Here is a 13,276-nt window from a genome sequence, read left to right as displayed (position 1 = left end):
GAAAGACAGAGCCCAAATATTCACCCCAGCTTGTTCGCTGAGAGCCTCCAGGTAAGAGCAGTGTTGTTTTGGGAAGGAAAGATGGGGACACATGTTTCGTCATGGCTAAAGCTCCGGAGGATCCGTTTTTTCTGCTCTGAGATGGTCACCCCACGTGGCAGAGGGTCTGACCACACGGCATCCCCGGACCGGGGGGATGGTACCTGCCTGCGTGTGGGGGTGAACGCTGCCGGACTCGAGGGCATCGCTGCAGCCTTGCTTGTGCGGTCACCGTGCGAGGGGAGAGGTGTGCGAGCACTGACCTGGCGCTGGCTCCTGCCTGTGACCCTGAGCGTGTCCCAGGGTCTGGAGCTGCACCGGGGCTGTAGCAGTGCTGACGATGGTCCTCCTGCAGCAGTGCGACCCCCGGCAGAGAAAATCAACCCTGGGGCTGCATCATCTCTTGGGGCGAGGGTCTTTCCAGCCCGGACCATCTTGTGGATACACTTTGCAGGGTTGGGCAAAGACCTCGCGTGCGGAAGGGTGATTTTTTTTACACCGATTTCTTAACCGCATTAAATTTGAACACCCAGTCGGTGGAAGGAGGGACGTTTCCTGCAGTTAGGCAGCCGGGGTTTGCATGTGTGCAGCCGAAGGGAGGTGGGTGCTTTCTCCCCGAACAAAAGGGTGCTTGTCTTGCAGCGGGCGAGAGGAGAGTTTTTTTCCGGCGAGGGTGTGTGACAGCGAGGGAGGGGGCGGCGGCGCTGATGTGGCACCGGGCTAGGTAAGGGTGCACCTCTCCTGCCCGGGATGAGCAGGCGCTTCCTCCTCTGCCCCGGGGAATCCCGGGGGGTGTGGGGCCGAGGCGTGACGTGGGGCCGAGGTGTGACGTGGCAGCCTCCGAGGTGAGTCTGGCTGCACCCACACCAGACAACCATCCCGGAGGTTTTTCTGCTGGTCCTGCCTTCAGCTTCTCAGCCTCGCCGCCGGAGATGATGATTCCCACGCAGCGGGGACGCCGAGGTACCCCTGCGGGGCTGGGGAGGGCTCTCCCTCCACCCCGCCGCCCCCTCTCCCACCCGTGCTGGCTCCCACAGGGGTTTGCAGCTGTGGCGAGGGATGCCTCGCCGTGTGTGCTGGAGGGGTTGGGTCTCCCAGGGAGGTCCCCGTGGGGTTTGGATTAGCACCGTGGGACCGGAGGCGAAGAGTGGAGGGTGGAGGGCTCCCCTCCAGGGATCAAGGTGCATCGGGGAGGGAAAACCCCCCACGTTGAAGGTGTCCAGGACAAGGGGATGCAGGGCATCACCTCCCCGGCTGAACGCGTCCTGGCACTGTCCCTACAACCCCAGCTGTAACCACCAAAATTTATCGTGTCCCATGAGCCTGAGGGAGGGAGCGCTTATGGGACGGTCCCGTTCACCGGCAGTTGCAGCGCAGGCAGGAGCTGCCGGCTCGAGGGCAGGAGATGAGGTCCCCTGCTTGGTGGTCACCCCTTTCCACCCCGTGTTCCTCTGTCCCAGGTCAGCCTGCTCAGCCATGAACACCTCTGCACCCGGCAGCCAGCTGAGACAGCCCGAGCTCCAGGACGTGGCCGCCTTCACTCCCGTCTCCATTGTCAGGAGCGTGACGAAGAAATCCGATGCCCTGCCCATGATTTCCGTGATTGTCGTCATCTTCGTCCTCTTGGCCGTCTTCATCATCATCGTGGTGCACTACGGCCCTCACCTCCGCACCGTCCAGATCACCCTTTACCATGAGCCCATGCCGCAGGACCTGGACGATGGGGTGCACCTCACGGACTGGAAGAAGCTGGGCTCCCAGAAGAAACCACCTGCCCAGCCCTACCAGCGGGAGCCGGGTGGCATGGATGCAGCCGGCGTGAGCTGCCAGTGCTCCTGCAAGCATCACCTTCCCTGTGGGAGCGCTGAGCCCAACGTCATCGAGATCACGTACCTGTGACAAGCCTGTGGGCCGCCTGGGCAGGACTCAAGGGCCCATGTCCTGCTGGAAACATAGCAGCTGGGATGTTAGCTTAGCCCGAGACTCACCAGTTCCTGCACGTGGAGGTTTTAGCTCCCCAGGATTGTGTCTCTCCCCAGGTAGGCTCAGATAGAAGGTTGTGTCACTGCAGTGACCCATCGTCAGCCCCCAGAAGTGCAGCCCAGGGAGACCACTGGCCCCAGGGAAGAGCTGGGTTCCCAGCTCAGGCTCCAGGGCTAGGTCAGCCTATGTGGGACAGCATTAGCATCTCTTCTGGTTTTTCTCGCCCTGGTTTTACCTGTCCCATGCTGTCTGGGAGTGCCCAGGAGAGCTGTCTTGGTCCTTGCCCCAGCCAGGGAGCTCTGGGCTTATGCTCAGCCCCTTGGCAGAAGCTGGAAGTTACATCATCTGGAATTGCCTTCCAGATTAAAGATGTTTCCACATGCACAGTGTCCTCATTATGCTGTTTACATGGCACAGAAAAGCCTGCAGCCCCTCTTTTCCTCTATGCCACAGCCCCTTTTCCTCCATCAGAGGGCTGAAACACCGTCCTCCCTCCTGCCAGCCCTGGCAGTGGGCTCAGCCCGTCGTGGCAGACAGCCAGAGGAGAGGAGGCAGCACCTGAACCCGTGTTGGCGATCCACTGGTGGAGCCAGCGGCAGAGGACAATGTGTCCGGTCCCCCAGCTGAAGGTTTGAGAGAAGAGAGGTGACACGGCAGAGGCAGGAGAGGTGATAATGGCACATCCCCTTGCAGTCGGCTGAACATCTCATGGTGTTGGCACCGGTGGAGAAACACGTGCACCTCTGGGCAGAGCCTTCAGCATCTCTGTGCACGATGGCAGGGATGGGGAGACCTGAGGTCCTCTTTGTTCTGGTCATCGTCGTTGTCCCCATCGCTCTCTGCTGTCCCTGTGCCAAGGGATGCTCTGCTCGGGGACCTGGGCACTCGGGTGGTTTCAGGGTTGGCAGCAGCAGGGCACGTCCCAGCTGAGGAGGGAGCAATGGTGGGGTTGGCGTAGGCAGCAATGTTGGGATGGATGCTGATGTGGTTCGGTCACCCTGGGCAGAAGCTTGTTGAGGTGGCACAGAGGGAGCAGATGGAGGGGTGAAACTTCATCCTTAGCCTCGTAAGGCTCCTGGTGGTAGCAGACCATGGCGACCCGCTCAGCCCTGGGAGTCTTTCTGCTGCTGAAGGTGCCCAGCATCGCTTTGGACAAGAAATCGGTCTCAGATTCTCCTCACTCGGTGGAAGCTGGACATCAAAGCCTGTCTTCAGTGCGTAGGCTGGGAGGACAGTCCCTGGGGAGGGAGCGCAGCCTCCTGGATCACCCTCAAGAATTTATAGTCCCAGGAGTGGAAATATGGCTCCTGCGTCTCCCCTCCCAGATCAGAACAGCCGTTGCCCATCCTAAGCCACATCCCCGGCACAGATCCCTCTATGCGCTGTCAGACAAGAAACAGGTCCTGTTCCTCTGGGTGCTGGAGGTATTTCTGATACGGCAGATGCTCCAGCATCCTGCCTTTCACTTATTTCCAGCTTCTTTTCTCACTTAAACTTTGGTCTTTACAATAAACACAATTTATATTACTTATTTTGCGGGGCTGTTTCCTGTTTTGATGTTTTCCCTTTTGTTTTCCAGATATGATAGTGCATTATCAGCTTTCCCACACCTGTGTTAGGAGATAAGGTCTATCATTTCAACTGAAAATCACTGAGAGTCCCACCTCCCTTTGCGTGTCAACACAGGGCTTGGTTTTTTTCCATTTATACATCCCTAATTAGCAAGCACCACCTGAAGAGCTAACCACCTTCCAGGGACCTGTCTTTAAAGGACGGCTGTAGGTTGTGATAATCCAGGTGTTCACCCAAGGGTGAGGGCTCAGTCTCAGAGCTTAAGAACCCCCCCTGCAACCATCACAAGATCTCCATTGACTGGCTACGCCGTGTCTCGGGGACACCGGCTGTGCGCTGAGATGGTGTCACCCGTCCAGGGTGACTCGGAGTCGTCGTCACCCGGCTTTTGCGGTTGTGTCGTTTTGGATCAGGGAGCAGCTTGGTTCAAGACAGAAGTCTTTAATCAGAGAAACAGGAGCTTTCGTGGCAGCTCCCACTGAAGGACAACCGTAGCGGGGAAACATCGTGTTTGCAAAGAAAAGATTAAAAACATCTAAATATTAATAAAGAGAAAGATAAAATGGGTAATTATTACTAGAACTCATTGATTTGCAGCCGCTGGGGACTCGTGAAGGTCTGATTTATGTTACAGCGTGCTGTGGCCTAGATCTATCACTTACACCGTGGAGGAGCTGGGGAAACCCCACCGTTGCAAAGCGCTTTGCCATTGTTCAGGCATTTCAGGTTGTCAAACGAAAAGCAAACAAACCCGGCGGTGAACGGTGGTGCTGATGGGGCTCCAGATTCCCCGGTATTTGTCCTGTGCTCTGATCCTTCCAGCCCAGGAGCTGTCAGCAGCCCCTTCTTCTATGTGACCTTCTCTGGAAAGATCTAGTGTTGAAGCTCTGGTCTTCAGGATTTTTCCCATGCATTTCATTTGCAAACAGATATTTAGATATAACCTTTTGAAATACAGGGAAAAAAATACCGTAAGGCTCATAATAGCAAACTAGATCTTATAAGCAAGTGACAATTTTTTTGCCAGCTTTCTCCTCCAGAAGGACACCGAGGGTTATATTTCAAGTCTGCTTCTCACTGCTTTCTCCGACACAATAAAATGTCATTTTTACAGATTCTCCTCTTTCATATTTGGCCAGCTCTACTGGTATCCGCTTATAGGATTTGTCTTTGTAGTGCAAGACTTTATAAAACACATTAGGGTTCTCGAGTGGCAGAGGCTGTGTATGCAAATTATCATAACATTATTACTCTCTATTCAAACACTGAGCTTGTTCCAATTTATTTCACTTATAACTTTCTTCCCCTCCTTAACAATAATCTTTTTATGAATGCAGAGCAACAATAACTTTCCTTATCATACCCTCTACCACAGGGGAGCTCCTGGAGCACAGCAGGCAGGAGCTGGCAGAGGCTTTGCAGTGAGAAGCTTTCCCCAAAGCCACATTGCTGCCTTAGGAAGCTTTTTAAAAGCTTCTGCACCACGTATTAACTGCGTCTTGATTAGGGATCGCTCGCATCTCCTTTAATTTCCCTCCTAATTAGGGTGTTCACCTGCTGCAGTGGGGAGCACCTATCTAACCCTTGCACAGGCACACAGCTCCCAGGAGCATTTAGCGGGGGTTTTACAGCTGGGGTTGCAGGAAGCTCTGCTCGTGATGCCGCAGGGTTGCCTAAAATTGTGCAAAATTTGAGGGAGGCATCCAGAGCGTGAGCTGAGGATGGAGGTGGGGGGGCTGCAGCGTCTCCCAGTGCTTCCCTGCAGGGCCGGGAGCCAGCTGAGCCTAACCGGGGTCTCTGCACCGGGGTGAGGGTGCTCAGGGCCCTTCTCGTTGGAGGTTTGCTGCTTGCTGGGAGCTCGGTGGGGCTCTGCACCTCGCTGCCCGTCGGTCCGGCTGCTGGGGAGAGCCCGGGGCCTGCGGCGGAGCGGAGCGCAGAGCGGCAGTGGGCTCTTGTGGTGGAGGCGGCCAACTGCACGCTGTGCAGGCAGGGGTGCAGGCAGGGGTGCAGGCAGCGAGCTGGGGTGGTGGTACCTCCTGCCTCTCTCCAGCATCGGTGAGAGCGCAGCTGGGGCAGGCTTGTGTTTGGAGGGACGTCTTGGGCTCCCTGGTGAGAGCAGTGAGAAGCTTGCAGAAGACTGCAAGCGCTGCTGGGGGAGGTTGCAAGGAGAGCTGGTGAAGTCTTCAGTGTGATGAAGGATGAGGTCCTGAGCAACCTGGCCCAAAGGGACCTGACTGGGGTGGGAGGCTGGACCAGGTGGCATGGGGGGGGGGGTCACTTTCAGCCAGTGTCACCTTCTGATTTTAAGGAGAAGATGAGCACAGGGAGAGTCAGGGTCCCCTGAGAGAAGGTCCATCCACCACTTGCGGATTTGTGTACTTGCTGTTTGGTGCGAGAGGGTGAAGCGTTTCCTTCCTCCTGAGAAAGGTCCCCAACACCCTCCCCAGTCCCTGATGGGGCAGGTCCTGGGCCACCTTGTGCATCTGCACCCAGCTCCTAAAACATCTAATGCACAGAGATGGATTAAGAAAACACATTTTTATTTCTGCTGAAAAGGGAGTGATGCTTCTAGAGAAGCAAAGCCTGTCTTTGAAGGGCTGAAAATCAGGACAGTTAAGGTGGAAAAAAAAGCATGATCCCTGGTGTAAGGGCACCAGTTGGTGAGAAGCAGCCGTGCTTTTACTTGCTCCAGCTAGATTTGCCTGAGGATGGTGCTCTGAGGTACGGAGCTGAGCCTGGAAGAGAGTGTCCCACCTCGGGGTGCATCCTGTTGTCGATGGCCTCTGTGTCCTGACCCTCAGACATCATTTCCCACGCCATGAAGCAGCTGTAGAGCAGAGATGAGACCAAGTCCTTCTTCCCTGCATGGTCCCCAGGACATGGTAAGCCCTGAGCACCCTAATGAGGCCAAATGTTGGTGCATCTTTAGTTGTGCTCATTTTAAACAATTTCAAAAGGAGAAGAGTTTGTCATTATTAAATTTTGAAAAAAAAAATTATCTTCCTGTCTTATTTTTGTGCTGCCCTGTGCACCCTGCCAGTGATGTGCAGCATAGCTCGTGGTTCCCAGCTAACACCGAGCCATCCCAAAGTGACAAACAGAATTTGAAAACCTCCACCTGTGCAGTGGAGCTCAAAATAATGTGGTCGGGCTGCTCCACGCCATGCAATGGACGCGATTGTGTGGTGCCTCGAGTCCGGCTCTGCAGCCCTGGGAGGTTGGGGTGTCCCCTGTGTCCGTGTCTCGCTCTGTAGCCTGGAGAGCAGCTGAGCTTCAGAGGAGCCAGATTTTCACACCACGTAAATGGCATTTATATCTGCTTTGGGCATTAACAGCATCACACAGAAGCTGATGAATACTACTGCAATAATTGAATGTAACTGATGTTATTTCTGAGCTTTAAATGAAAGGGTTTAGATGCAGCCAACCTCCTAGGGGAGAAGTCTTATGTTCATAGAGACAACGTTGTCTATGAAGGTCTCGGAGCACCTGCACGTTGGAAACCTGCCTGTGTGCGAACAGGAAGCAGGAGGGGATGTGTTTTGTTTTTAGCACCAAATCTAATTTTACTGTCGGTGCTTTTGGCAAGTCTCAGCTCAACCCCGGTTTTCTTTTCTAGTTTCTTTGTTAGCGTTACTTTGCCCATCTGCCACCAGGATGCAGCCGGCGTGGTCTGCAGCTCAGCAACGCTTTTGCAGCGTCCTGCAGCCATCCTCCCTGCACACTGCTAACGTCCGGATGGCTCAGGGTCACAGGTCTAGTCTATAGGGATTTATTCCTGAAGCATCGTAATAATTAATGCGTTAGGTCTTCCAGCTCCTTTTCTCCTGGGCAGTCCAGATCTGTCACCAGTGCCGGTATCTGTACAGCCGGACTGGGGACAGCCCAGCTGGTGGGAGGACAGTGCTCAGGAGGGGGTCACAGCACTTGCCTTGGTGACAGTGACTTCTCCTCCCAGCACCAGGATTGTCACATCAGATTTTCCTTCAGGTGGCTGAGCAAGTTGGTGCTCCAAATCCCATCTGCCTCCCTGCCTTTGGGGAGAAAAGGGAGCGGTTTGGGGCTGCAGCACCCTAAAGGGGCGTCCTCCCTCCGGCTGGTGGGACGGGGGCTGCACGGAGCGGAGTCCAGCACAGGTGGGTGCTGGTGTTGGGGGGAATATACCTCCTGGCAGAGCAGTGGTGGGTTAAACACGGGGCACTTGGTGAGGTCAGCTCGTTCTGCAGATGGCTTGGGAGGCGATGGGAAGAAGGATATGTCTTGCAGGGCTTTTGAGGAACCCCTACAGTTCTCAGGCATGATACCACCAAGGAAAGGAAATAAGTTTTTTGGTGCAGTGGTTCTGTTCCTCTCCATCCCTGAAAAAGAAAGGCATAAAAAAAGGGAGGTGGAAAGATGAGACTCGCCCCAGAAGGAAGCAGCCTTCCCACCCACCCACCCACCCAAAAGCAGAGTACGGGCTGGGAGACATCCACTTCTCCAGCCACAGCTCCACGGGCAGCCGGCAAGCAGGAGAGCATCCCTCCGGGAGAGCCCCTGGGCTGGCTTCGCTCAGCCGAGGAGGAAGTGAGAGCACAAAGCAGGGAAATGGCTTGGCAGAGGTCACCTGGAGCTGGGGCCAGGAATAGCACCGGGGTCTCCTGCCACCCCCCCGCCACGGCCGAGCTGCACTGGCCCCTCCTCCCAGTGTGCTGAGTGGTGGCACTAACCCCCCTGGGGCGAAATGGCTGGTCAGCACTGGGGTGGTTTTGCTTTTGCTGTTCATTGTGGTGCTAAAATTTACCATAATAGAAGACAAGTGATGAGAGCAGGGACCTGGGAGGGGAGGCAGGCAATGGGGAGACTCATCTGGGAAAATCGGAGCTGTGAGAGGAGGGATGGGAACAGGACGGAGGTATGGGGGTGCCCAGCAAGGCTGGAAAAGCAGGAGAGGGGTGAGGTGGGCACAGGACACCCGTGGCAGCCACAGGACTGCTGGAGGCTACCTGTTAGACGTGGGGGCCACGATGAAGATGATGTGGCTGGTGGGACTCAAACCACGCCACAAGGATGATCTGCTTTCTGTAACGGCCAAGGAAACTTCTGCAGCGACCTTCCCTGTCCCGAATGCCTTCAGTCACCTCGAGACCCAAAGTACAGCCCAGCTTGGGGTAACTGGGCTCTGCAGGCAGCCAGCTGCCTGCTCCCCTGCCTGCTTAGGAGGAGTACATGAAACATCTTTAGGCTGTGCTACCTACACGGGTACAGCTGGCTGGCGAGCGGATGGTATGGCTCCGCAGCATCACGCCGGCTGCTTGAAGGTGGGGGCTCGGGGTAAGATGCTGAAATAAGGCAAAGCAGGGATTTGGTGGTGCAAAATCAGCGCTGGGTGAGGAGCGACACTGGGGAAATCAAAGCTGAGTTGGAGACAGAGCACGTGACAAGACGGGGGGAGCTGGCCAGGACAGACGGACGTAGGGGATGGGGAGAGGCTTGACAGGACACAGCTGGCATCTGCCAGAGCCTCCTTTCTTCCCTTGTGCCCACCTGCCTGTGTTTGACGTGGCAACTCTCCCAGTGATTCATTAACTCATTTTGGTGTGTCCAGATGAAAATGAAGCTGTGACATAATCAAAAGCCGTGTGTTGGAAAAGGTGACGTGGGTGCGTTGCCCTCCAAACAGACAGCAAAAGGCAGAACAGGGACTGGGGATTACACACTGGATTTAGGCAAAATGAAAATAAAGCAGAGTATATCAGAGATCTAGCAGCGTGGGGAACAAGCCTTTGGGGTAATGCTAGAGCAGAAGTCCATCATCATCGCTGGTCCTTGCAGACATCTTCCTGAAGCACAGGCGAGGCTTTGCAGGAATTGTACCCTCTGTAAAATGCATTTTGCAGGTGGCAGCAGTGATGGTCCCTGCAGGTTGGAAACCAAGGGCACTTCCACACCGCTCTCCCAGCTGGGAAGTGTTCATCCCCATCGGCCCCCACCCCGCCCAGGCATTGTACCAGCCCGGTCCTCCCTTTTCCTGTAGGTGGGGTTTCCATAGGAAACACGGCTGGTTCACCTCCCGGCCCCGGCCCGGCCGGACACTGCTCCCCGGTGAAGCTGCGGCGGTGGCAGTCCACTCCGCGCCGGGCTGAGCGTTTCAGCCTGGGGAGCAGATGGCTCTCCCGGCCATCCCCCGGTGATGGCAGGGTGGGGGACAACCGCTGGACTCAGTCGTGATTTCTCCTCCTTTCCAACCGGTGGCTGGCGCCTATGGGATTTGGAGATGGGAGAGGATGCCGAGGACTTGCGATCGCCGTAAGGACCGGTTGTGTATGCGGCGGCAGGCGAGCGAGCCTGGGGCTGCGTGCCGGGGCGGCGCAGTGGTGGGGTTTGCCAGCAGCATGCTGCTGCTGAGCCGCTCCGCTCTCCATCTCCCAGCTTTGTGGTGGTACCTCTTCCTCTCCACTGATGCCCAGGAGGTGGCCACGTTCACGGTGCAGTACCGGGTGTTCGAAGAAGTGCCTCCGGGAACGGTGATAGGGACACTGGCCGAGCACTTCGAGGGGGGCGAGAGCGGCGAACCAGCGGATACCTTCCAGCTGATGGAGATCCCTGGGAGGTTCCCGCTGCACGTGGGGAGCGCGGACGGGGTGCTCAGCACGGCCGGGCGGGTGGACAGGGAGCAGCTGTGCCGGCACAGCGATCCCTGCTGGGTCTCGTTCGACGTGCTGGCTGCCCGAAACCTGGCTCTCATTCACGTGGAGGTTCAAGTGCTGGACGTCAATGACAATGCACCGCGGTTCCCCACGCCCGAGCTGGAGCTGGAGATGTCGGAGAGTGCGTCCCTGCGGACGCGGATCCCACTGGACCGAGCCCTGGATGCCGACGCCGGCCCCAACGCCCACTGCTCCTATGCCCTCTCCCGCAGTGAGCACTTTGCTCTGGAGGTTGTCTCCAGCTCCGACGGGACGAGGCATGCGGAGCTCGTCGTGGTTAAAGAAGTGGACCGGGAGCTCCACTCCTCCTTCGACCTCGTGCTGACGGCCACTGATCATGGGGAGCCACCAAAATCAGGTACCGCTTTAATCAAAGTCATTGTCCTTGACTCCAATGATAACAGCCCCATCTTTGCAGAGAGCTCTTTGACAGTAGAGGTTCAGGAGGATGCTCTGCCCGGGACTCTCCTCGTGACGGTCACAGCCACCGACCCCGACCAGGGTCCCAATGGGGAGATCGAGTACAGCCTGAGCAAGCATGCACCCCCAGAGGTGCTCAGCGCTTTTGGCATCGATGCCCGCACAGGTAGCGTCATCCTGAAGCACCCACTGGACTATGAGGAAACCCACGCCTACGAGCTGGACGTGCAAGCCCGGGACCTGGGCGCCAACCCCATCCCAGCGCACTGCAAGATCCTGGTCAAAGTCCTGGATGTCAATGACAATGCTCCTGACGTCCACGTTACCTGGGCCACACGGGCACCTGTGCTCTCCGAAGCCCTCCCCAAAGACAGCTTCGTGGCTCTGGTGACGGCCAGCGACCCCGATTCAGGAAGCAATGGGCAAGTGCATTGCTCCCTCAGTCAAGGGTACGAGCACTTCAGGCTGAAGAGGACCAACAGCCACAGCTACGTGCTGATGACCAACGCCACGCTGGACAGGGAGCTGCGTGCCGAGTACAACCTGACGCTGGTGGTACGGGACCATGGAGACTTCTCCTTGGCTGTGCTGAAGCACCTCACTATCTGCATCAGCGACGTCAACGACAATGCCCCCTCCTTCGAGAAAGCCACCTACGAGGTTGCTGTTGCTGAGAACAGCGAAGCACCTGCCTTCTTGCTCACCATCCGTGCCACCGACCCTGACTTGGGTTTCAATGGGAAAATCACCTACAGCATCCCGGACTCCTCTGCTTCGGGTCTCATCTCGATCGACCCCACCACTGGGGATGTTTTTGCCCTCCAAGCTTTTGATTACGAGCAGGTGAGGAGCCTGGAGTTCCTGGTGACCGCAGAGGATGGTGGTCACCCCAAGCTGGCGTCCAACATCTCCATCAGGCTGGCTGTGCTCGACCGGAATGACAACGCACCCGTCATCACCACTCCGGCACTGGTGGGAGGCGCAGCCATGCTCTCCATCCTGGTCAATGTGGAGACGGGGTGCTTCTGGGTGGCACCTGGGAACGGGAGCACCCAAGGGACTGCAGCGGTGAGCAATGCAACACTCATGTCGTGTGCTGGCACTCCCTTCCTCTTCACCATCGTGGCCAGGGATGTGGACTCTGGCATGAATGGGGCTCTTCGGTATGATCTGGTGGGTGGGGATGACACCGGGCTCTTCATCCTGGACCCTCTCCTGGGGCAGGTATTCCTCAATGCCAGCAATGCCAGCAGCCTCGCCGGCAGCGAGCGGGAGCTGGTGGTCCGGGTAAGCGATGGGGGGGACATCCCTCTGCACACCCTGGCCCGGGTCCGCTTAGTTTTCCGGCATCATGGGGCATTCTCCAAAATCTCAGCTCAGGATCCTGGGTGGCTGAGCCCGTCAGTGGTGGTCGTTATCTGCCTGACTGCTCTCCTGGGTGGGTGCCTTCTCCTTTTGGCTTTAACCCTGTCTTTGCGTAAGAAGGAGAAGAAGGACGGCATGGCCTACAACTGCAGGGAGGCAGAGGATGCCCGCAGGCAGCAGCAGCTCAAGAAGCCACATAGGCAGATCCAGAAGACAGACATCCACCTCGTCCCACTGCTCCGGGGCCGGCCCCGGGAGGCTGACCCCCCCCATCCCTGCCAGGAGGATCTGCCTGGCACAGTCACCCCTGCGCCGGGGGGCTCCCCACAGGCCCCCCTCCACCTCACCCCCACTCTCTACAGGACCCTGAGAAACCAGAGGACCCAAAAAGACTCAGATGAGCAGCAGGGGACCTTCAACCTGCCCATCCTGCAGCGCCGGCCCTGCCAGCCCCACAGACCAAAAAATCCATCAAAAGAGGCTGTGAGCCCCCCGGATGCACCACCGCACTGCAAGAGCTTGGTGAAGCCACCGCAGGGGCCCGTGGAAGACACCCCACTGCCACCCGTGGGTGCTGGGGGACCTGGGCAGCCCCAGCCCCACCAGCACATCCTCAGGAGCCTGGTCCGGCTGTCGCTGGTGGCACTGGCAGAGCAGAGCCCCACTGGGGAATTCGCGATGGAGTCGCCCCCGGTGCAGGTAGGAGCCGCCCCGGGTGTTGCCAGTGGTGTGGACCCTCCCCAAATTCTTCCTCGCCCAGGTCTTGCACACACTGGGGTGGTGGGAACGTGCAACCTGATGGTCTTTACTTGGTCTCCTCTCCCAGCCTTGGGCAGAGGTGCCCCAGGAGTATGGGCTGGGTAGGATGAACAGCCACCCCACCATGGGCAGGGTTTCCCCATGCCCACCACGATGCCCCGGGAGCCGGGGTGGAGGATGGCTGTCACACAGGGAAGGGGACAACCCCACGCTCACTTCCCCAGGGGAGCGTGCGGGCAGGGAAAGACAGGCAGAGATGGCGCAGGGGAAGCACTGGGGCCAGGTGGGCTGCCCAGCCGCTTGGCTTTCCCTCCGCGTGGGGATGCTGAACCATCTGTAGGAGGAGGAAATGCTATAAAAAGGCCGGGGGGAGCGTTTGGAGGGGACGTCCTGGCAGGAAGCAGCTTGAGTGGCGATCGCCGGGGCTCAACAGGCTTTTCCTGCCTTAC

The 13,276-nt window shown here is 57.4% G+C and overlaps 2 protein-coding genes across 3 annotated transcripts in view; both read left to right on the top strand.

Moving 5' to 3' along the window:
* Positions 1-481: 481 nt before the first annotated feature.
* Positions 482-4,157, top strand: SMIM33 (small integral membrane protein 33). 2 transcript variants are annotated; one of them, XM_075766631.1, is made up of 2 exons: positions 482-639; positions 1,500-4,157. In XM_075766631.1, the coding sequence occupies exons 1-2, from the start codon at positions 620-622 to the stop codon at positions 1,936-1,938; spliced, it is 459 nt and encodes a 152-aa protein (XP_075622746.1). In that variant the 5' UTR covers positions 482-619; the 3' UTR covers positions 1,939-4,157. The 2 variants fall into 2 exon arrangements, with proteins under 2 accessions (XP_075622746.1, XP_075622747.1); XM_075766632.1 differs by lacking the exon at positions 482-639 and adding an exon at positions 836-1,002.
* Positions 4,158-9,667: 5,510 nt separating this feature from the next.
* PCDH12 (protocadherin 12) overlaps positions 9,668-13,276 on the top strand; it is a 10,309-nt gene continuing 6,700 nt past the window's right edge. The window contains exon 1 of the mRNA XM_075767014.1: positions 9,668-12,767. Coding sequence (XP_075623129.1) covers positions 9,861-12,767 — 2,907 coding nt within the window. The 5' untranslated portion in view covers positions 9,668-9,860. The remainder of the gene's footprint in view (positions 12,768-13,276) is intronic.

This window comes from Balearica regulorum, chromosome 14, assembly GCF_011004875.1.
Source record: "Balearica regulorum gibbericeps isolate bBalReg1 chromosome 14, bBalReg1.pri, whole genome shotgun sequence".
Lineage (NCBI taxonomy): Eukaryota > Metazoa > Chordata > Aves > Gruiformes > Gruidae > Balearica > Balearica regulorum.
Note: the sequence above shows the minus strand (reverse complement) of the source record. Positions and strands in the feature narration are given on the sequence as shown.